General features: G+C 39.0%; 1 protein-coding gene across 6 annotated transcripts in view; it reads right to left on the bottom strand.

Annotated features, from left to right (window-relative positions):
• LOC136344803 (uncharacterized) overlaps window positions 1-21,947 on the bottom strand; it is an 81,249-nt gene that overhangs the window by 9,244 nt on the left and 50,058 nt on the right. For 3 of the 6 annotated variants that reach the window (XM_066292586.1, XM_066292587.1, XM_066292588.1), the window contains 3 exons: window positions 15,639-15,685; window positions 297-921; window positions 8-244 (listed from right to left, as the gene is read on the bottom strand). In XM_066292586.1, the coding sequence (XP_066148683.1) occupies window positions 8-244; window positions 297-921; window positions 15,639-15,685 (909 nt within the window). The remainder of the gene's footprint in view (window positions 1-7; window positions 245-296; window positions 922-15,638; window positions 15,686-21,947) is intronic. The other 3 variants (XM_066292591.1, XM_066292589.1, XM_066292590.1) reach the window with 1 other exon arrangement.

The raw sequence follows: 21,947 nt of genomic DNA, 5'->3' as shown, positions 1-21,947 counted from the left end.
GGCTTACCTATTAGGATTTCCGTAATGCTTGTTGTTATTATTCTTCAAAATGTCGGCCGCTGGGGCCGACGTAGGCAGAGCATGGTCTTTCTCCAAGTCAGACCCATACCCATCTAAGTCCCTCCGACTGTTCTCCGGCTCAAAGTCACGGTCGTCAAACTCAACATTCGATCTATCCGAATCGACAGGCGCATTCCGGTTCTTCAAGTCGACTCTTGCCCACTCGTCCGATCCATCAGAATATCTGAAAAGGAACACTAGTAAGGTCACATCCATTAAATTCACCGCAAAAGTACCTATAAGTGGTGAGCAGCATCGTTGCCATGGTAGTCACAGGGTAAGAATTATCCGGTATACTCCGTTTGGTGGTGCTACCATAGGCGACTTTATTAAACACCGCTGCTATGCTCTGTTCCAAATTGATTTTGTCGAGGAATTGCTCGCTCTTGTCCAATTCGTTCGCCCACGCGTGCGCGCCACTTGAGCCGAGCACAGTCAACGAGACCGTCAGAATCAACGCTTTGTCGAAAATTGACCTCCGCACTTTGGCGCACATTAGATAGTATAGGCACACAAATAACTTACACGGTACCGATAACGCTAAACTAAACGCTAAATTACAGTCTTCAAATAAACGATCACAGACATTTTTAGGTTCGAGTTGTTCAGGGGCGCATGCGGACAGGCGCGTTCCGCACTCACTCGGGTCACTGGTGACGTCGACACTGGACGTGTCTATTGCCGAATGTTGTTGTTCTTGACGATGGCGTTTCTCGCGATTTCTGCCATGACTACGCTTGGGACGTCTGCTCAGTTCGCAGCTGCGCAGACGGTGTTCCGACGACCTCCAACAGCATCGGTCAGAAGCCATGCTGTTGTCCGAACTTCTTGAGAAACTCATTTCCTTCTCATATTGACTTTCTGCAATAGAAAACAAACGTTATAAATGCGCGTATCGATCTGTAAATTGCTCTTGACAAGTTTTCACGAACTCGTGGAATATTTTCGAATGAATTACTTTCTTACGTGCATTTAATTGGGTACTAAAAGGCGGCAATGGGAATTAAAAATAATGGTTTGCCCCAGTTCGAGGAGTTCCTATGTTTGTGCGGGTCTAATTCGCTCTGCGGTTTCGTTGCACATACACACGGAACGCAATCAATTAGAGATCTAATTGGGGAAAATTCTAATTTAACGATAATTAATAAATATCTCTACTCCCATGTGGTGGCATTGGATACAATCAATTAAGGCCGCGTTTCTGGATATTACGCTATTGTTCTGCGGCTTGATATTGAGGATTTAATTTTGAATTGCATTAATAACTGTAACTAATTGTGTGCCGTTTTGGAATTATTGGGCTTAATGCGTAGTTTATTGTTATCGGTTTCGTCTTTCGAGACAGATTGTCCCGCGACTTATACGCAAAACTGTTGCCTCGGGACAGAATAATCATTTCAGGGAAACACCTACGGATCATCCTCGGTGGGGCACCCTCTGCAATTTACCGGAGCGCCACTTAGTGCGCAAACTGCAAGGAACGCTGCCATCAAAGAATCCAGAATTTCGGGGTTGCCAAATCAATTGATGTTTCGAACGGTCCGTCATTAGCCACTAGCACCACCAGTCACGCCACCCCAAAGGCGATTTCGACTGGTAGACGTCGGGTACCTCAAATGGGTATGTTCTTTCCCCGGTCCATCCATGGGCTTAAATTCTGCTCGCCAGTCAAAACCACCTCGTAAGCCTGAATTGTAATCTTCGATAATAGCGGAGATACGGCGCCATGATCAAATGGAAGATTATACAACAACGCCCTGTGGCCGTGAGGCAACCGGCACATAAAATTTCACTTCGGAAGGAAATCGGACCTGAGAATGTGCAGGCAGATTTGATTTATTACCGCTTTGCTTGGACCGCATAAATCTTTTTACCCAATCGGATTGGTTGGTTGTCGTCGTGAATCAATCCGGTTGGTTGAAAATCACCGATAAATTATTCGACGGTCCATTAAAAGTGCTTTAAATATCGGAAAAGAAGCTAAACGTGACAACAATGCAGACCTCTTCATTTGGCACGTTTGGTTAAGATTTGGTAATGCGATTTCGGGATGGAATATATAGGGATATATTATCATTGGACCCTCACGTAGGGTCCAAAATGGTGACTAGTGCGCGTCTCACTGGCATCCTGACTTGCTGGGTTGCCGGCTCGTAACTTTTTACTTGGCCTTATTTCAACTCAATTACTGATTGATTAGTCGGTGGCTCTCTATCGCTGCGTTTTTTCTCAATTTTGTCACCTGAGAGTTAAAAAACTGAGTTTTTTAGATCTCAAGGGACAATAGGGTTTACTTAAGACCCCTTCGGCTTCTTCGTTGCGCCCGGAGACTAAAAGGAATATTTCTTCCAGAATGCCGGAGAATTTCACGCCAAATAGCATAAAGTTAAAGCCCATGCTAAAATGTACGTCAGAGGACTAAGAACCATAAGAACAAGGTTCTCTTCCGTCGCCAAAGCAGACGATGCGAGAATTCGTCGGCTCGGCGCCCAAAACGTAAAGAAAACGTTAATCGCGGACTTTGTATAATAATTATTATGCAAATTGAGAACGAGCAGAAGGCGATAAATCTAAATTAGCTCCATAAATTCGTTTGTTGTTAAATCTATTTAACCCGTGAAATTAAGAACCGTTTTCGGATCTTTAATCGCACCCGGAATGGGCGTCGAATTGGGTCAATTGACTTGTTTTGATTTGTTTATTTATACGGGCGGGCTTGGGAACTAATTTTAGCTTAATTGCCAACAATGAAGAGAAATGGTACCTAGTTCATTATGGGTGTTTCACGCGTTTCTCCCAGCTGGGATTTCTTCGCCAAATTAATCTCTTTATTAAGCTCACCGCCGCCGAAATAAAGATTCGCGTCCGGAGAGTATTAACCGAAATTAGAAAGGATACTGCTGCTGCTACTGGACATTCCTCAAATGACCCCTGCCGATGGCGTTCCACACTAATAAAGTCCAATTAGGTCAAAGGCAAATGGGTTTCACGCAGCAAGGAGAAATGATGATACGAATGATTTGTGGTGGTTCGTTGCTTCCACTATGAGGGGACGACGTTTTGGGCGAATTACGATTTGTGATGACGCAAAACCAACAAAGGCACGGACCCTCTTCATAGAAAAAGTTCGATTCGGAACACGAACACGTTGAACCGAAGGTGGAGGTCTTTTGATGGATGTGCAGCTCTTCAGAGCCCAAAAAAGAAGTACTGATGAGGTATTTAGGCAAATTCGATCTTAAACCAAAACCCTGACCACCACTTGCTCATGAATTTCCGCTTAAAGCGAGACGCTCATCCCATGCAGACCCCATTATTTGTAATTGCTACACTTCAACGTGCCCAGGGCTTTTCAGCAAAAATGTCACGTTGCTTGGCAACTTATTTAGCCAATTAGTCTCGCTTTTCACTGTCAAGGTTTCCTCAGAAACGATTATACATCTCTATTGTACGTATCACTTCTCCAATTTACCCGAAACCACCCGCTCATTGCTATTCCGGCCCTGAACTGTCACTGGAAGTATCAGCGGGCATCCTCGACAGAGAAAGGGCCCGTTAATGTATTTACGGCCCTTGACATCGGTTTATTCGGATTTGCACGGTAAAAACGACCGCCCATGGCGGGCCTTGCAGTTTTTCGACGCCCGAGTTACAAATTTATGCCGCCCTTTGCCACCGCCTTATGAAAAACGCTTCGGTAGTCGGAATTTTTGAGAGGGGTGTCACCGAGTCGTTACACGTGGATTTATCGTGGGTTATACCTTGAGTGCTGCAAAGCCCTTGAGATTTTTACGTCGTCATTGTTTGCCCACTTTTACCACCCAGAAAATCGATAGCTTCAGGGATAATTACTTCCCATTAAAGTTTAACAACTTTCATAAATTCTCTCTGATAATTCCCGCATAAGGAAACTTTGAGAAACTATTTAAATATTTCAACTCGCATAAAATTTAAATTTTCCCGTCACCGTTGTTCCGGATAGTTTTTCCATAGGTAACACTGATGTTACGTGTATACTTGACCGACTTGCCCGGGATTATAATATTTAGAGCCCCCCTGGGACATATTTTATTTAGAACCGTGTAGTCCGGTCCGTCGTCGTTCCATTGGAAAACTGTGTTTATGAAAATTGTCTCATTACTGAGACGTTTTAAATATTCACGTGCGAAACACCGAATCTGTCAGAAACGAATTGGTTCGTTAAAGATTCAGGGAATTAAGACTTAATCTATAAATTAACGATTTGGAGAGTTGTTGAATTTAAATCAAGGAAAGTTGCTTAATAGGACGATTTTCAAGTTTTTGCCAGGTTCATTGGGCACTGATTAAAAAGTTCAATCCAGATGGGCTGGATAATGAGGTGCAGTTAGAATATGTAATCGTTTTGCCTTTATTATTGGATTCGGTTGGGAACTCAGGTGTTTCTCAAATAAACGATATTCAACGGGACATTTTTTTTTTCTTTCGATTTTCAGTTAATTTGCTTTCGAGAGGGCGGAGAGGGACTTTTCGACGAAGAATGACAAAAAAAAAGTCAAATTCAGCTGGGTACCCATACAATAATTGAATTCCGGGCCTGTTGAAAATTACAATATGGATTCCCTACTTCGTAAATAGCGAAAGCTTTTAGTTGCTGTTCACCATACACCAGCCAATTAACTCAATAACAGCAATTATTTTGATAAAACAATAGAATTCCCTTTAAAGTGTAACGATATGTAAATGCACCGGTTGGAATGTTTTAATAGAAGGGCTCAGGAATACGAGATTACGTAAAATTTTCATATTTCATGGAAATAAGCCAGTGCGTTAAAAAATGCAAACACTTAGTTATTTAGAAGCAAAACAGCATCCGGTAACCCTGACGATATTGCCAGTTGCCAGTTGCTAGTAACACATACGAGTTGTTTCAAAAAGGTGGTGACAAACGTGAATGGGGTATAGAAATCGATGGGTTACGAAATTGCATATGAACACCTAGTGGAAAACGAGCTGTTTTTGGTTCTGGAGCAGTTTTCGTCCAAAAATGTAAAATTTTCTCGATCAAACTAAGACGTCGATTTTAAGAAACTTTTATCAAAGATGACACAAACACGGCACATTTTAAATAATTTTTTGTACGGCGTGCTTCCCCAGATAATGAAAAATGCTAATGTTTCCATGGAAATGCAGAACTGAGTGTGGTTCCAACATGATGGTGCACCTTCACATTTTACCCGCCACGTGCAGCATCACCTATCAGTTGGGTAAGCGCAAACTCCCGGTTTAACCCCATTGGATTCTCTCTTCTGTGATCAGATCAAATCCTTGGCTTGTGAAACCCCAATAGCCGCCCCGAAGAAACTGTAAGGAAGTCATGGTGGCCCATGTCTGTTCGTGCAGCAAGATCCATTCGTGGTAGAAACAAAAATTGATGTAGTGAGGTTTTGAATCGTCGTTTTGAACGAGTATTCAAAAATTACTTAAACATCAATGTCTTTCAGTGCCAATGGGAAAACATTACATTTCTGGGGAAAAAATGTTCCAGAGCCGGAATGGCCCATTTTCAACTGGAGGTTTATATGCAAAAAATTCTACCACCCTAACACCCCGTATACGGAATATTTCCGTGTTAATCTGGGGTCGTTAAGGAAGTGGTGGAAAATCGCAGAATAGAGAAAGTATTATTTAAAAAAAGTAAATTAACAAAAATAGAAAATATATAATTAAAATTTGGGGCGTACTAAATTTTTCAAAGTGCCGTCTAAAATGAACAAGATACACCACTGCAATCTTTTTATGCGGCAAAGAAAGCTCGAAATTCAGAGATGTAATCTGTTTCCTTTTCAAGCAACAAAATCTCAAATTGAAGCCGCCACTCGCCTTGAAGAATGAACAAAGTTGGAACATTTATTTAGAAACTCAAATCATATAAAGTTAACATGACCGCCACTGAAGCATTTTAATATGACGAAGTGTACATTAAAAAAACTTGTCCTAGAAACTCAATGGCGTAGTCTGTTTACATGGCGATGAATAAATTTACAAATTGAAAGCTGCACAACTTCCAGAGATATATCAAAACCGAAGTAGTTATTCGGACATTTAGCTCGACTTAAGTTAACAAGATACCGAAATAAGCCATTTCTGATATGTAGTTTGCAAGATAATTAAGCGCTTCCGCACAGTTCGAACACACGGCAAAACCTTATCACAAACTAAAATTTACAAACGAACTTGAAAAATTACACACTTAATCCCCAACTGAAAGTACAATCTCACCATCCGTGTCTTATTGTCCCAAACGTAACCCCCTAACAAAGCCCCAACATATTGATCCCCGACTAACACACATTGACCACCTTTAAATTCCTCCTAAAAGCTCAGTTTTTAGAAAAATGGGCCACAATGTTTGTCCATTGATTAAAGCCCGAACGTCGCCCTTGAATATCATTCTCATTGACACCGGTGGGGCACTTTTCTGTTCTTTCGAGGGTGCAGCTGCCACCCTAAACGAGAGCGCCCTACAAAGTCAGGTAGTACGGGGTGGTTTCGATTAAAATTTCCTTGTGAGAATCGTGACTGTCATCAATTAACGTTGTAGGTGCATGAGTTGTTGGGCGGCAGATGTGAGCTTGGTGCCTCGTTCCGTTTTCAACTTACAAGACACCCATAACGTCCAAGAATAAATAAAAGATAGAAGAAAAAACTGTTTTGGTGGAACTAAAAAACTTTCTAGTGAAACTAACGAGGAAAATTTTTTTTCTGCTGATGGTCTGATTGCAATATCTCTCCAAAAAGGAAAACCTTTTCTCAACAGAACTCAGCCAAACCACTTAGGGTCGGTAAAGCAACGTTCTGATAATTTTCTCTAAAAGATAATTGCCATGGAAATAAAGAAATTAGCCGATGTTGCTTTGCAGATTATTTTCTTGCTAAAATGGAGTAGTCGTCTTTAACAATTTGTCTTGCAATGCGCATCGGAAACCTAAAGATTGACAGGATTTGCGGGTCGAATTTTTAACAATACAGCCATATGGTCGCAGTATATAGAAATCTGTTACCCTCACATAGCACATTCTGCCAGCAAACGTCTTTATTAGGGGACCATAAAAAGCGTGTAATTTGTTTTTGGGTTGGCTAACGAAGGGTTGGGATTTATTGGCCCTAAAGATTATGGTCTTTTTGTGCCAAGATGTTAGCAGCATTAGCACACTATATTGATTTTCATTACGCTTCGGCTGGTGGAAGGGCATGGCAGCAGACATTCTTGGAACGATCTTGGGACAATGGCTTTGTGTTTTTGGACATGTTTATCGCCTAATCACAATTATTCTTTGCTCACGAATGGCCGGCGAGTATGAGTTATTTCCGATCAATAAGGGCTCGTGCATTACGTAACAAGAGAGGAAACAGTGGGGAATCGATTCTTAAAACTCTGTTTGGTTCGCGTTCTTTTCGGTTTTTGCTCATGTCTTTACTTGCGTCATTATTTAAGAGGAATGAGACCGACATCTTGAAGGCGTAATTTAGTTTCTAACATCCCAAGGACGAGCCCCGCATTTGGTCCACCCAGTACAGTTTGTTAGATGCCGCTATGCGCAGATGATAGAGCTTTTATGTCAAAGGATTCGAGCGCAGTAGCAAAGGGAATCAAGGGGAACCTATTAAAGTGCCAGACATTCCTATTAGGCAGAATTCACGGCATATCCAATGCATGTGGAAGGAAGGATCATCGGAACTTATCCAATTAATTAATTATTAAGTACTACTTAAGGCAGGGGAATCAAAGGGAAATCTCTTACGTAAGTTAACCTTCGGAAGGAGATCGGGAGGGAAACATTCAAAATGAAGGTATCCGGAGTCTTCTAACGGCTGTTAATATAAGATTTTATCAGATTAAAAACTCGGGCTATGCTTCACGAAATATTGAGGGGGGGGGGGCACTTGAACTGCGAAAGAGATCGCGAGATCAACTAGAATCTACCACTTTGTGAATGTACATACATCCTTAATGTTGGAGTGAAATGACTGGTGATACGGGAATCCCATGTCTGGTACATGCAGACACACACCAAACGTGATTGATGCCTGGTACGAAATCGTTCGGCTAATTTACTTTACCATTAACCAATTTGTCCGTCCAATTTGTTTTCCGAATCAAGCTTTTATGTCAGTGTGACTGTAAAAATGTTTTGATAGAAAGATCCGGTCGCCCACCGGATCCTCCGCTGCGACTGCCTTATAGTTCCTGCAAGGGGGCTGTCTGGGCTCGAAACTAGGTAGGCAACAAGTCAAGACCCCGACCTACAATAATTCAACTTGTTCCCTGTATTAAGCCGGTTCAAGTGCACCTACCACTTTAACGACACAGCATCAAAGAAGCAATTTCATAACTTACGGTACACCGCCACTTATTACCGTTCTAATGGCAATTATCGCATGAAGTTCCGCAATTTCTAGAGACACTACACGGCCGACATCAAAACGGAATTACAAAGCTCCAATAAAACTTCTTAAAGCCGACGCATTGACCGTCCGCTAATCGCTTCGCATTAAAACTGAAACTCCGATTCTGGAATCTACACGGCCGAGCCCATAATGTCTGTTTTATCGCTCTTCTCCTAAAAACTTAATAATTTTAAAAATATTCGACCAAATGTCTTTTCTTGATTATAAAAATTGTTACTCTTTTTTTGGGTTTTGATTGCGATGCGGTCACGCGACGAACCTCTGTTCTTCCTTTCTCATAGATATGCGGCAGTGAAAAGTTCTTTGTTAGGCTTGCATATAGGTTGAATAAAGCGGACTTAAAATTTATTGCCTGGCTCAATAGAGCATAAATCAGTGAATTTAGGAGGTCCCGAGAAGGATTTTTAAGTGGTTTTGCGGTTGGATTCCCGGTACTAAGTCGTTAAAATTTGGAACAAGTAGTGTCTTATTTCCTCAGACACTTTTGCATGCTGCTCACCGGCATGGCATCCCACGCCTAAGATTGTCAACACTACTGGGAACAGTCTTAAAAACAATAATCCGGAATGTTTATGCAAATGTTGTGTGTGTTTTTGTACTGATTAAGAGTGACGACGAGCTCCAAATGCATTATTTAATGGTGTGGTTTAACATCAATCACCGGCAATCGAGATCTGCGCCTTTCGTGAGAATCATTTGCTATTTCGTCATGTTCAGTGACGAATTTGGCGATTTGACGGGAAGTCACACTGCAAGGTTTTTACTTGTTAAGTAGAGTTCAGGTCCCCCACCCTGAAGTAATGCCTGGCGGCGATATCGGGGGGGACCCAGGGTGAAGAGGGGAGGGTTTTTTGGTGGGTAGGCATCCCACACAGGGATGAATCCCACATAACCCGGTCGCTACAACATCAGACCGGGTACCTTTCGAAGGTTTCCCTCCTCTATATATATATATATATATATATATATAAAAAAAATAAAAAAATAAAAAAAAAAGTAGAGTTCAGGTAATAAAAAAAAATTCCCGTGAATCCGCCTTCCTTGGGTAAACTCGTATTGCTCGTTCCAAGGGCTTTAGTGACATCGTCTATATCCAAATGTCGCCAATGGAAATATTTGACATTTCCCCGTTATCAATTTTAGCCAAGAACCCACCATAATCCAAACATACTGAATAAATCCAGAGCTTAATAAAACCACAGCCCGTTTTAGAAAACGTAATCTAAAGCAGTGGAATAAAATCGAACTAGCCACTTAAAAGTTCGCAAAGAAAATTGTCTTCGATAAGCGCCGAAACTAGGTAAACACAATAAAAATAACTTAGAACGTTGTCGGGAAATAATAACGGTCCTAAAATAAAAATGTTTTAGAAATAGTTTGCTTACTTTCCTTGGATGTGGGTTGGAGCGATCCAGAAAATTGCTTTCCGGCAAATATTTGAAAAGTTTCAGTTTTGCCCGGCAAGCTGTTTGTCTAAGTTAATGAAGTCCTGAAACCTGACCATCATTACACCATTTTAATATAAAAAGCTTTATGGAATGACCGAACCTTGGTTCTAACCTTTCATTTCACATTTTCTGGTTTCAAGATGAGGGAAGGAATTTAACCGATTTAGGTATCCTTGTAATTTTTTCATAACCATTTTGTGCCGCTCAATCAAAATCGCAGTTGTTTGAAATCTGAAGAATGAAAAGTTTTCAGCTGTCGGTATGATTTCGTGATCCAGCAAGGTCGCAATCGTAATGAGCCCAAGAAGAAAGTTTGTTTCTACGTTTGCCATTACGAAATAATCTGAAATGAACCGATCAAAAAAATAAATAAAAAATATTCACGATTTTGTCCGAATTAATTAAAACCGTCTAGCTCTGGACGGTAGCGTGTCCAATCGGTTTACAGTTGAGATTTATTGTTCAAGGCGCAGTTCCTCGGGTTCTTGAGGATATTAAACTAGTGCAGCCATTCTGTTTTTTGTAAGGTGGGCATACTTTCATAATAAAAGATAATCTCGACGGAACTTCTGGTTGAATGGAGGCCAATCTCTGTCGATGCCATATTTTCACAAACTTTTGTGCCTTGATGAAAAGGGGACTGAGACACAGAGAAAATGAATTAGGGTTCACACAGTAGTACAGCGAGTAAGTTTTAGTTCAAGTTTGTCTATGAAGCAAATTTGAAATAAAACGAAGTTACAAGCGACAGTGTAATAGGAAATTCTGAGTTTGCTTGTATTAAATCTCGCCTTTGACGATACCGTCAACTACGGATAAATCTAAGAAATATTTAGAACATGAATTGTACTTATGCTAAAGTACTTTTTTTTTTGGACTTCTGGTTGTTTACGCCTACAGAAGAGCCGCTAACTTCCAATTAGTGATGGAGTAATTGACGTTTCGAGAATCGAATTTCTCGGGCCTTAATAGTTTCGTTGATCGAATAGTGCTCAACCGTTATTTTTAGAATCGATAAATTTTGTCTGCGTTCCGTTCTTCAAACGATGGGTACATTTATGCACACGATTTCCCCATTTCTATATCTATAATCGAAGGATTATTGATAAATCGAACAGCTTTTTACAGACGCAATCTGAAGTAATTGTCGCAGCAATAGAAAAAACGACATCAATATTAGGGAACACTCCCATAAACGTACAAATTACCAATCAAAACACTTAACATCGATGACTAAAAATTGTCATTTTGTCAGGGCAAAATCTCATTTGTCACCACTATTCGTATCGACCTAAGGCTGAAATATAATGTGAAATTCTGTGTAGTACGCAACCATCTCTTTCTGGTGCATGCTCTTAAATGAAGATAAAAGATGTAGGTTACGCATCAATCTCTGCATGCAGAGCCTACTTTGTTAATCAGAGTAGAGGACTCCTCACCTACCACGCCTATAACAAACAAAGACTTCTATATTTTCTGGGGTAGATGGCGCTGTATACAATTCGAAGACACTGGCGCGGCAGTGGCAAATTAGCTATTTTAACAGCAAAAGCACCAATTTTTCCTCAAGTACGAAGATCTTTGGAAATAACCAGTTTCTGGTTTCAGATTTCCAGATATACGCATTACATGTACTCCAGCGCCCTTAACATTTTGCTTACCAACAATTTTTTCGCATTTCTCCATTTACATTCATCTCTCACATTCGAATTTTCTTTTGACTGCGTACTTGAAACTGATGCAATTTACTTAAGAGTTCATTATGCTCCGTGCAAATCTCGATTTTATCTACAAACGCTTGCCTTTAAAACACGATTAATGCCACCATTAGTGGTAATAATCACTGAAATTCAAAAAGTATCAGACAAAAACCGCAGCTATTCGGGCGGGTTACTTAACGCCCGGTGTGGTAAAAACGATGACTAAACTAATGGTTTTAGCGATTTCCGAACAGTTTTCGAGGAAAAATAAATTATTTAAAAAGCCATAAATCGTTGATTTTTGGTCACGCTGTCAATGCCGAACAAATACTTTAGATATGGAGGTCTCCACGGAGTGACTACTCGGGTAGGTGCCATATAAATTACAAATTAATGAGTTTTGCATCACAGGAAAAGCTGATGAGCTGTACTTCGAACGAACATTCAGACAACACTTCCTGTAGTCTTTTACTTTCGAAATTCCTGGTGCTAATTACTTAGTGAAAAACGTCTAGCGATGTTAGATCCGGCGGCCTCGCGGGGCAATAATCGTTACTTCCTTTCGTTATCGTATGCATAAGCGATTCCCTACAGGTTTTTCGAAACGGTGCGAAGGCACCGAGGTATTCTGGGAATTACTTGAATTTACCAAAGTCATTATATTAAATAAAGCAAACACATTTAAATGCAAATTTTATACGGACATTCGGCGTTGCCGATTGCCGTGTAATTGCATGATTTACGAGCGTTTTGATGAGTTGCCGAGGCGGTATCGAGCGGTCAGAAGGTCCTATAGTTTTAGTTAATAACTCGTTTTGATTTTTTCAACATTGACCGTATATATCGCGAAGAACAGGTTGCTAAAATAGCATTTGTTCTTATATGAGCCGAGTTCGGAAACTTTTTTGCACTTGGGGTGCCGGCCCCCGTGCGCAACTGTCGGCAAATCTGATAATTACCTTAAATTTTTATGCTTGAATAGAAGACTAAAGGGTACATCTGCAGCGAATATTATTGGCGCATCCCAAAGTCCATTCCCTCCCTTGTTTGGAAAAAAGTTTCGCAAGCATAATTGAGAACTCGACTTCGAGCGTTCGTTTCACTCCCCGTTTGAAATTTGATGGAATCCTCATTTTTGGTTTTATGCAGGAGATTAAATTCTACATCTGCAGTGAATTTCAATGGCGTATCGGAGGTTCTTAAAAAAGAAACTTTTTGGACCTATTTTAGAGGTGTTTCGAAACCCGAAAATAAAAAAATCTTATCTCTTTCCATGAAAATTATCTTTCAACCACTCGTCAGCGATCAATTATTCCAGACGAAGCACTTTTCAACAACACGTGACACCCTAAGAAAAACCTGATCCTTTCTAATCTCCCTCATGCAATCTGTTCTAACTAACCAAAAAGATCCCTTATCTGCCTTTTTTTGCCCCTTATTGCTGCCCGGTCTGCCAATGGCCTGTCCGTCACCGAGATTCGAGATAAATCTGTCAAAGACCCGTAATCACTTGTAGATGTCTGTTTTCGATCTATCGATGTTCAAGAGCATTTCGAGACGAATTTTAAGGATCGACCACGCCAAATTCGTGTCGGGACCATGATAAGAAATGATGCTTTGAAAATGCAGCTTAAAAGTAAATCGACTCTAACTTTCCTTTAAGGGCTTAATGTTTAATAAGACATTCCGCCGATGGGCTGTTTTTTCCTTTAAGTAATCGCCCCAATATGGCAGATAATAGAAATCTATATTGAAATACTGTCATAATTCACTAAGCCCCTATGAAACGCGGATACCATTTATGGGAGAGCGAAGCTTCATTTGGAAGATATTGATTTATAGAACCGTATTGTTAGAGCTCTAATGGATAATTTTTATTATATTAAAATTTGTATGAACGTCCGGTTCGAGCACTATTATCTATTTATCCGGCTCAGGGATATTAATTTTCGGTAGTTTATGAGGATTCGTGTCGGGGGTTATTGATGAACTTTTGATGATGATTACTCTTAAGCCCCCCGTTAAGTACCACTTTAGAAGTTTCAAATTTAGTGATAAGGGTTAGTGAGAGCGGAAACAGAGCAAAATTCGGAATATGCGTAAGCGAAAAGTAGATTAATTCTGTAAAACAGTTTAGCAGTGTTACGATCCCAATTATTTTTGTCAATTTAATACTGTTTTGTTATCGATTGGTATTACGTCAATGGACATCTACGAATCATTGTCGTTCAGACAAAAAATGCGGAAAGAGGTCCGTTTCTAAGGGAGTTAAATAAGTACTATAATAATAATAATAATACACCGAAATATACAGGGTGCTCCTTAATGATGAGTTGATATTTCAAGGTGGGAATCTACATGGAAAAATAATGATGGTTTGTCACATAAATTATGTTCTAAAAATGTTCCGTTCCGAAAGTATAGAACTGCAAAGTTTTAGAGAAAAAAAATGGAAATTAACGAACATTTCTGAAATCGCTGAGATATTTCTGTGAAATTTAGTATGTAAATGTAGTTTATAAAAGGGAATTAATTGCGATAAAAATATGCGTTTTAATGCAAACTTATTCAAAATTATTTCATACGACAAATAAAACAATAGAAAATTTAACACATTATGGGTAGACATCGTAATGAAATGTGAATTACAACCAACAAGGCACAAAAAAAACATATTTACAATAAGTGTTTAAAATTACTTTTCACTTAATATGCATGCTTCTGCCCTTTTTATCGAATTGCGCACTCTTTCCAATTTTCCCGGAGTATTTCGTATAATGTCACGTGCTGCAACCATACTTTCATTTATTTCTTCTATAGTATTAATGGGCTTATTGTAAACTAGTATGCATATTAAGTAAAAGGGGCATGCATTTTCAACACTTGTTGCGAAAATCGTTTTTTTTTTTTGTTTCTTGTTAGTTGTAATTCACATTTCATTACGATGTCCACCCATAAACGTGCTAAATTTTCTATTGTTTTATTTGCCGTATAAAAATAATTTTGAATAAGTTTGCATTAAAACGGACATTTTTAATGCAATTAAGTCCCCTTTACAAAGCGTTTTTACACACTAAACTTCACAGAAATATCTCAACCGGTTTCGGAAATATTCGGTAATTTCCATTTTTTTCTCTAAAACCTTGCAGTTTCACGCTTTCGTAACGAAACATATTTGAAACGTAGCGTATACGACGGACTGTCATTATTTTTTCATGTAGAATTCCACCTTAAAATATCCATACACCATTAAGGAACGCCCAGTGTGTGAACTTCAAATTCCTCTGAAAGCAGAGGTTGAATTTACGAGAAAACCGAGTCCGCATTAGGTGCAGCTTGGACCGATCCGGATCCACCTAATTGTCCGAAAAGTTATAGTGTGATCGCGAAATGAAGTGAGTGCATTTACTGCAAACACTTTGGTAAACTGCAAAGTGGGGTACATGAACCTGATCACCCGAGTAAGCCTTGTTAACACGTCACAATTCCAAAAACCATCCAAAAACCACATTTAACGGTGCATTTAGGCACTTACATTAACCATCAATAAACGTAACGAGTCTAACGTGAATAATGCGAAAACCGTTGGCTAAGTTGGCAGAAGGACGGTATGTCTCGTTTATAAACCGAGATAGCATCTCTTGAGTCGTTTCGGGACCATCTCTTGCATACTTTTAATGGTTTCCAGTTTTTTAGCTTCATTTTTATGAGCGGCAGGTATTCCGCGGTTTTATTTTATCGCATGTGCACTTTTTGAGGGCCTGTTAGTCCGTTGTCTACGTGATTTTATTATAATATCAGAGATTGTGAACGAAACCGCCTTATTTGTCATATACCGCTTCATACATACTGTATTATGTACGTATCTCCCCAATTTGTCTTCTGCCCGAGACGTGAGAAAGCAGTGTTACGCAGGCTAGGTTTGTTCATGTGATGTTAGGTTAACCACGGAATAATAATTTAAAAAAAAAGTACTCACTGATTGGGTGCGAACGATTAGTCATAAGCAGCACACAGGAGGAAGATCTGAAATAGAAAATGGTAAATTTTTTAACTCTCACAAACAAGCTCATGCAATATGTTCAATCCCTAAAGGCAGGTTTGACTTTCTTAAGATTGCGGTAATTCCCGTAAGTAAACCGTGCGATTTTCTCCTTATGACCGTTTTTAATTACAAGATATTCCTATTTCGAGTTTATAATATTAATCTCATGTTTATTCAAGTTGTTCCGAGATAATCTTAATTTTCTCGATTAGGAATGGGACATTTAATATGATCGGCTTACTAGTATTTGTCAAGCCGATATATTAAATGTTATGGTAACCACTAGTTCTTATGTAATCGCGGTTTCGGTAAAGCAAGTCACTATAAATTAATCGTTATTAATGGAGGGTGTGGATGAAACTCACGAGCCTTTCTCCGTCACGAGCCGGGGTTTCGGAAAATGGCAAAATGAATTTGATAGTTTACCAGTCACCACGACGTCGAGAAACTGTTGGAAAATTAAGAAAAGTTGTTTTAATTGTGGTCTGTTTATGCACCGGGGGTTGGCGTTAAAATGGGACGTCTAGAGTAGATAACAACGGACTCTCCCGATGCAGCTATTTAAAGGTGATTTTTAGCGAATTTAAGAAACGTCAAAAGACATTTACCAGTGGACAAAGTGTAATACGCCGCTCGCGCATAATGAGCAAGGTACCTTTGGGAAAAACTTTCCTATCGGGGCTGATAGCATCCGTTACATGATCGTTTAATAATATTCTACTCTTCATTTCGAAAATATCGTTTTGAAAGGTTGCTCACATAAATATATGCATTTTAAAGGTTATTGTGAAGATTTTCAACCGTTATTATGCACAGAAATATTTTCTAGGCTCCCATTCTGCAAACACTGGCATTCACATTTAATATAAAAGAACACTTTGTAAAAAATACGAAATTCGAAATGAAACTCCAAACACAATTACATTATTCCATTGTGCGTTCAATTTTTATTCATTTATTTGTTTAAAATTAGATGGAAAAACATTGGCAATGTTTAATACGGGAAATAAAGTTTAAATGAGACTGTCCGCCTCAATATTTATAGTTATCATTTAGTTCAACAAAACATCACTTTCCGTGAAGTTATTAAATATTGTTCTATGTAATTTCGCTAGAACAGAAACACGATATTATTCGATTTTGGCTTTAAGCGATATATTTGAAATAAAATTATTCGATTTTAATTAACTACCAAGTTTGCTTTCGATTCAATATCGAATTCAGGGGAATTTTATTATTCTATTATTGCACCGACGAGTGGCCAACAGTATTAGAAAGAAGCGCTTCGGGAAACATAATAGAGGCTTCAATAAGGTCTTCGAATAGTTTTTTAAGCATCGAGACCCATTTGTGCGCTTAATAGCTAATGCCCCGCCAGGCACACAATGTAAGAACCCTAAAGCAATGAAATTTAAAAGAAAAATATGAATATGAGAACCCCTACAAAGAACTACAAAGCGGGACTATCATATTTTCCGTCATATTTGTTCAGCATTGTGCGAAGTTTGCTCCAACAAGGCATTAGGCCAGGTAGGGAGGTCCCTAAAACGCTTTGCAGGGTAATTTGAGCCCTTTTTGAAGGATATCCGCTTGCATTAAGGCACTTTATTAGCCGTAATAAATGTGATGGAGTGTGAGATCAAAAGAATTTTTCAACGGATTGGCTGGACTGCAACCCTGCAGGACTGCGAAAATATTGATAACCGAGCAGGGTTTAAGGGTAAAATATTACAGAATAATTGCTATTGACATCGCATAAGACACTATCCGAGCGGGCTCAAAATGACGGGGAAAATGGGCTCCGAAACCACCAGTTGTGCGTTTATAGCTTTTATGCTAATGAATTCAAGCAAATTACGGCATAATGAGGTTCACCTCTCGCAATTAGGGCTGCAATCGGTGTTCAGAAGGTGAACTTTTTTGTCGTGGCTGTACCGCATTATTTGGCAGAACGAGCAGGGAAATTGTAGGGAAATAAACGAACACGTATCTTGAAAGCTAAAAAAGAAACGGCCCAATCCTTTCTAGCACTTGTCGAGATAAAAAGTGGCCCCGTTTCCAGCCCAGAGGTCGCCATTCATTAGTGTTCCTGCAGTGACAGGGGTGCACTGTGCGCCGGCGCAATTGGCGAATATGCGACGTTAAAAGGTTGGGATGGTGACTGAGCGGTGGGGGGGGGGGGGGGGGGGCTCTTCAAGGTCATTCGATGTGGTATCACAAATTAACTGACCAGAATAATATACGTAGTGACTAAAATCTGACGCGAAATTTATCGTTTCCTCCATGCACCAAAATTGTTGTTACATTTCCTTACTCCTGGTTGAGTGCTTTGTCGCAACGAAGCGTCACGTTCTGTAGCCAAAATCCCATAAACTTCCAGCGAAACCGAGGAGTAAAAAAGTAATTACGAACAGCAGCAATTTTATGCCCAAAATTCGCAATTTGCAAGAATAACGTTCGAGGCCCGGAATATAGTGGGTCCCCTTGTTTCAAACAAAACGAATATCTTGCAACGAGTAGCCATGACGATGATCGAGCAGAATCTTGATAGCACAGAGCGTACTCCTCGCACAGCCTTAAAAATGATTTATTACGAATCATCCCGTGTATTCTCGCGAGATGTACGAAATTATTAGCCTCAACTTCTGCCCAACGATTCAATAGCAGCATTTTTGGAAAACAATAACACCGTCCAATTTTCCGCATTCAAATTCCGGGTCATTATTAAAATACCAGCTAATTCCCCAAACTAATACCATACCATTACGCCTAGTTAATAACAGGGCCGGCTAATTTTTTTTCTGGTCCACCGGAATAGCCTTTTTTCTAAGTACAATTTAATGTGAGGTTTCATGTGTGTGTTATTTGCCTGGGTTGAGCAGGCACAATCTTTGAAGTCATCGTCGAGGAAACCGCAGAACTCAAGGCACGACGATAATTTTATTGAAAATTGGGATGGGTGCACATGGGTGGTGTTCATGGTTCGGTTACCACCTGGCGCTGTCGTTTTTTTTTCTTTTCGAAAAGGGTTAAAGGACTAGTTGCGATGGTTTAGGCTTTGAGGTTTTGTCCGATGGGATTTCGATGGGTCTCAACCGATCGGCGAGGATTTGAAGGAATGCGTAAGGAACGAATTTTGAATGGTGATCAGCATAGACGGCATGCCGAAGTGCTATCAATCAGCAATTATCTTTTATTCTAGAAGTAGTGAAATCACTAAAATTATGCAATTCCAAGTTGCCGTGATAGTCCTGTTCGGATTTTCTAGAAATGTTCAAGGAACAGTTGTTGGTTGTGAACCACAAAAAATTGACTTGTTTCGGTTCCAGAACTGACGAGAATCTCCGCCCTGGCAAAACATCTAAATCTAGATTTTCAACGACTTTACGTGAATCATGATTTTGTACATACAGGATAAGTAATATTCCGAAAAACCTTTATGTTTTAAGGAATTCTCCAAAGTAAATTTTTGACTCTTCATGTGTCAGAGGGGCACAAGTGATGTCAATGATACCATTGCTGTTTATGATGTAGGGTGTTCGGTAGAAGGTGTAGGACACTGAATGGGGTGTTAGGGAAGATCATTCTGAATCGATTTAACCAAACATACTTATATACTAAGTGTTACGGTTTTCCTGAACAATTATGTTTTTCATGTTTTTTTTTTATTTGCCCACACTTTTCTAAAATTATTACATTGCAGAAGAACAAACTCTATTTTTATCACAAAAACGTAGTAATTTTTTTTATTACGCATGCATAGATTGTTTAAATTATTTAAGCTATAAAATCTAAAATTGCGCTGTTATTTAGAACTTTATAAACATAATTTTCCGAATATTATTACTAAAATAATTTAAACTTAGTACATCAATGCTAACAATAGAGCTTGTTGTTCTTCTGCACTTCAATAATTGCGGAAAAGTATGGTCAAATTAAAAAATATTAAAAACTTAATTATCAGGAAAACTGTAACACTTGATATATAGGTATGTTTGATGAAATCAATTGAGCATAACCTTTTCTAATGCACTATTGAGTAACCTACACTACTTACCAAACACCCAGCATATGTATATTATATACCCGGTGCTTCTATATGGGACGAGAAAATATCTTGAAGTCGAGAAAATCTACAAAAATTATTCGAATAAAGTACTTTTTATACTGTCAATTTTTCCCGAGGTCACCTCCATCTGTCCTTTGATATTTGATAACGATTTGATATTGAGTTGGAGATATTTAAAGAATTTTATTTGTTATGTAGCAAATTTTATTTTATTGTTAAAAAAAAATCGGTCCAACAAATGTTCGAAATAGTGCCTCTGCTGTTCGAGGTACGTGACAATTCTATTTTAAAATGATTGTGTGGTATTTTCTAGCATTTAAGGTGTGATGATGTCTCGACAAGCGGTTCTGATTCGAATTTTCATGTCTTCGACAATAGCTGACATTCGATCTACAAACTGTGTGTTTCAAATGGCCCCACAAAAAAATTTGATGAAGTCAAATCTGGCGAACGGGCTAGCCGGCTAAGTGCACTGCCACGCCCAAACCACTTTTGTGGAGAATGTTCTTTTAAAACTTCTCTGACATTTCTCGCATAATGAGCAGGACAGCCATAGTGCGGAAACCACATTGTCAATCTTTACTCTAAATTAACGTCTTCAAGAAGCTGTGGTAACTCTTCTAGCAAAAAAATGGTTTTGAGAATAATGGATACTGAAATCTGGCCCTGTCAGACATGTGGCTAAAAAATGATGAAGTAGATGGGCATATTATACGGGTACATTACGGTTTATTTATATTGAGAACTCCTTGATACAACTATTAGGAGCAATTTGACGAGACTAAATGCGAGTCTAAGATCCAACCGACTAAAGACGTGACTGTCTTTCTGAAACTTTTTAAACTTGGACGAAAAATAAATTAAATTATAATAAAATTATTTCCCAGGCTAGCCGAGTCCGAATAAAGGAATGCCTGATTTCAGTCTAAACTAAACCTTAACCTAAATAGGAATTAATTCGAAAAACGACTGCCGCTGACTGCCACAATGTGGAGATAAGAGTTTATTTTGTGTCTAATACAATAATGAATTTTATCATTTTAAGTAAAAAATGTTTCAATTAAAGAGGTTTGTACTGCAAATAAAGAATTTGAATCTCTAGAAAAAATTTGGTGTTCGTTTTGAAAAAACGAAGTTGACCCCAAATAACAGGAGAAGTTGACTTTGGGGGAAAAAAAATTTACAGCATAAAAAGTCGAGCTCTCGAAAATTAAAAAGGCTGTTCGAATATTTCTTTTGTAGATCTCCTCGGTTTCATTATGTTTCTTTGTCCCGTTTCTCTAAAATCACCCGGTATATATTCAATATATTCCAGAAGTTTAGGAGTCTCCGGAGACCTAACGAGATATAAAATCTGTTAAGCCGAGTCAAATACGCGTCTGCTAACGGTGATTTGATACATTCTAAAATTGGAAGAATTCTGCACTCAGAAGAGTTAATTATGTGCAAACTCAGATAACAATGATAAGCACAAACGATATGCCGAACTCAGTTAAGTTTATTAAGAATGATTGCTATTTGAACATGGAATGAATTTAAGCTAAACATCGGATATTTAGGTTTTCTTTGGTAAACGTAGGAGTTGTAATTGTGGAGACCCAGTGCAAAGGGTACGACCAGAAAGCAAAAAGCTCGTAATGAAATAAAACAATTTGTCATAGTCGTTACTTTCAATTGTAAGACCCCGATGTCATTGCGCAGATAATGCATGGCGGCACTCACGATCTATTACCCAAAGGACTTTGCGTGCCGGGAAAAGTATTTCTCGCTAAATTGGCTTCCAACAAAATTATTATGACATTAGGGTTTTTTCGATGTTTTAAACCGACAACAAGTCACTTTTTCATGTAAAATGCACATGAACATCATGGGAACAAAGAAAAATCAATATTGGTACCTAACTAACATTATGAGTAACTTTGTATGTGACGGGATGTCTTGAAAGGTAAATTTTTCGTCAACAAGTTCAAGTAAATATTTGATCCTTCTCCTTCAATATTTGACTCTATTTTCGATTAAACAACAGACTTTTGTAGAAAGCAAACTAAATATTTAGCCAATGTCATACGTTACGTGTAAATGTGGTCAGTTTACCCAATTCGACCAAATGACTGACTGATGCATTTGGTAGATATTTGCAAATTCACATTTCAGGCAACGTATTTCCAACTTTT

The sequence above is a fragment of the Euwallacea fornicatus genome, chromosome 18, assembly GCF_040115645.1.
Source record: "Euwallacea fornicatus isolate EFF26 chromosome 18, ASM4011564v1, whole genome shotgun sequence".
NCBI classification, from domain to species: domain Eukaryota; kingdom Metazoa; phylum Arthropoda; class Insecta; order Coleoptera; family Curculionidae; genus Euwallacea; species Euwallacea fornicatus.
Note: the sequence above shows the minus strand (reverse complement) of the source record. Positions and strands in the feature narration are given on the sequence as shown.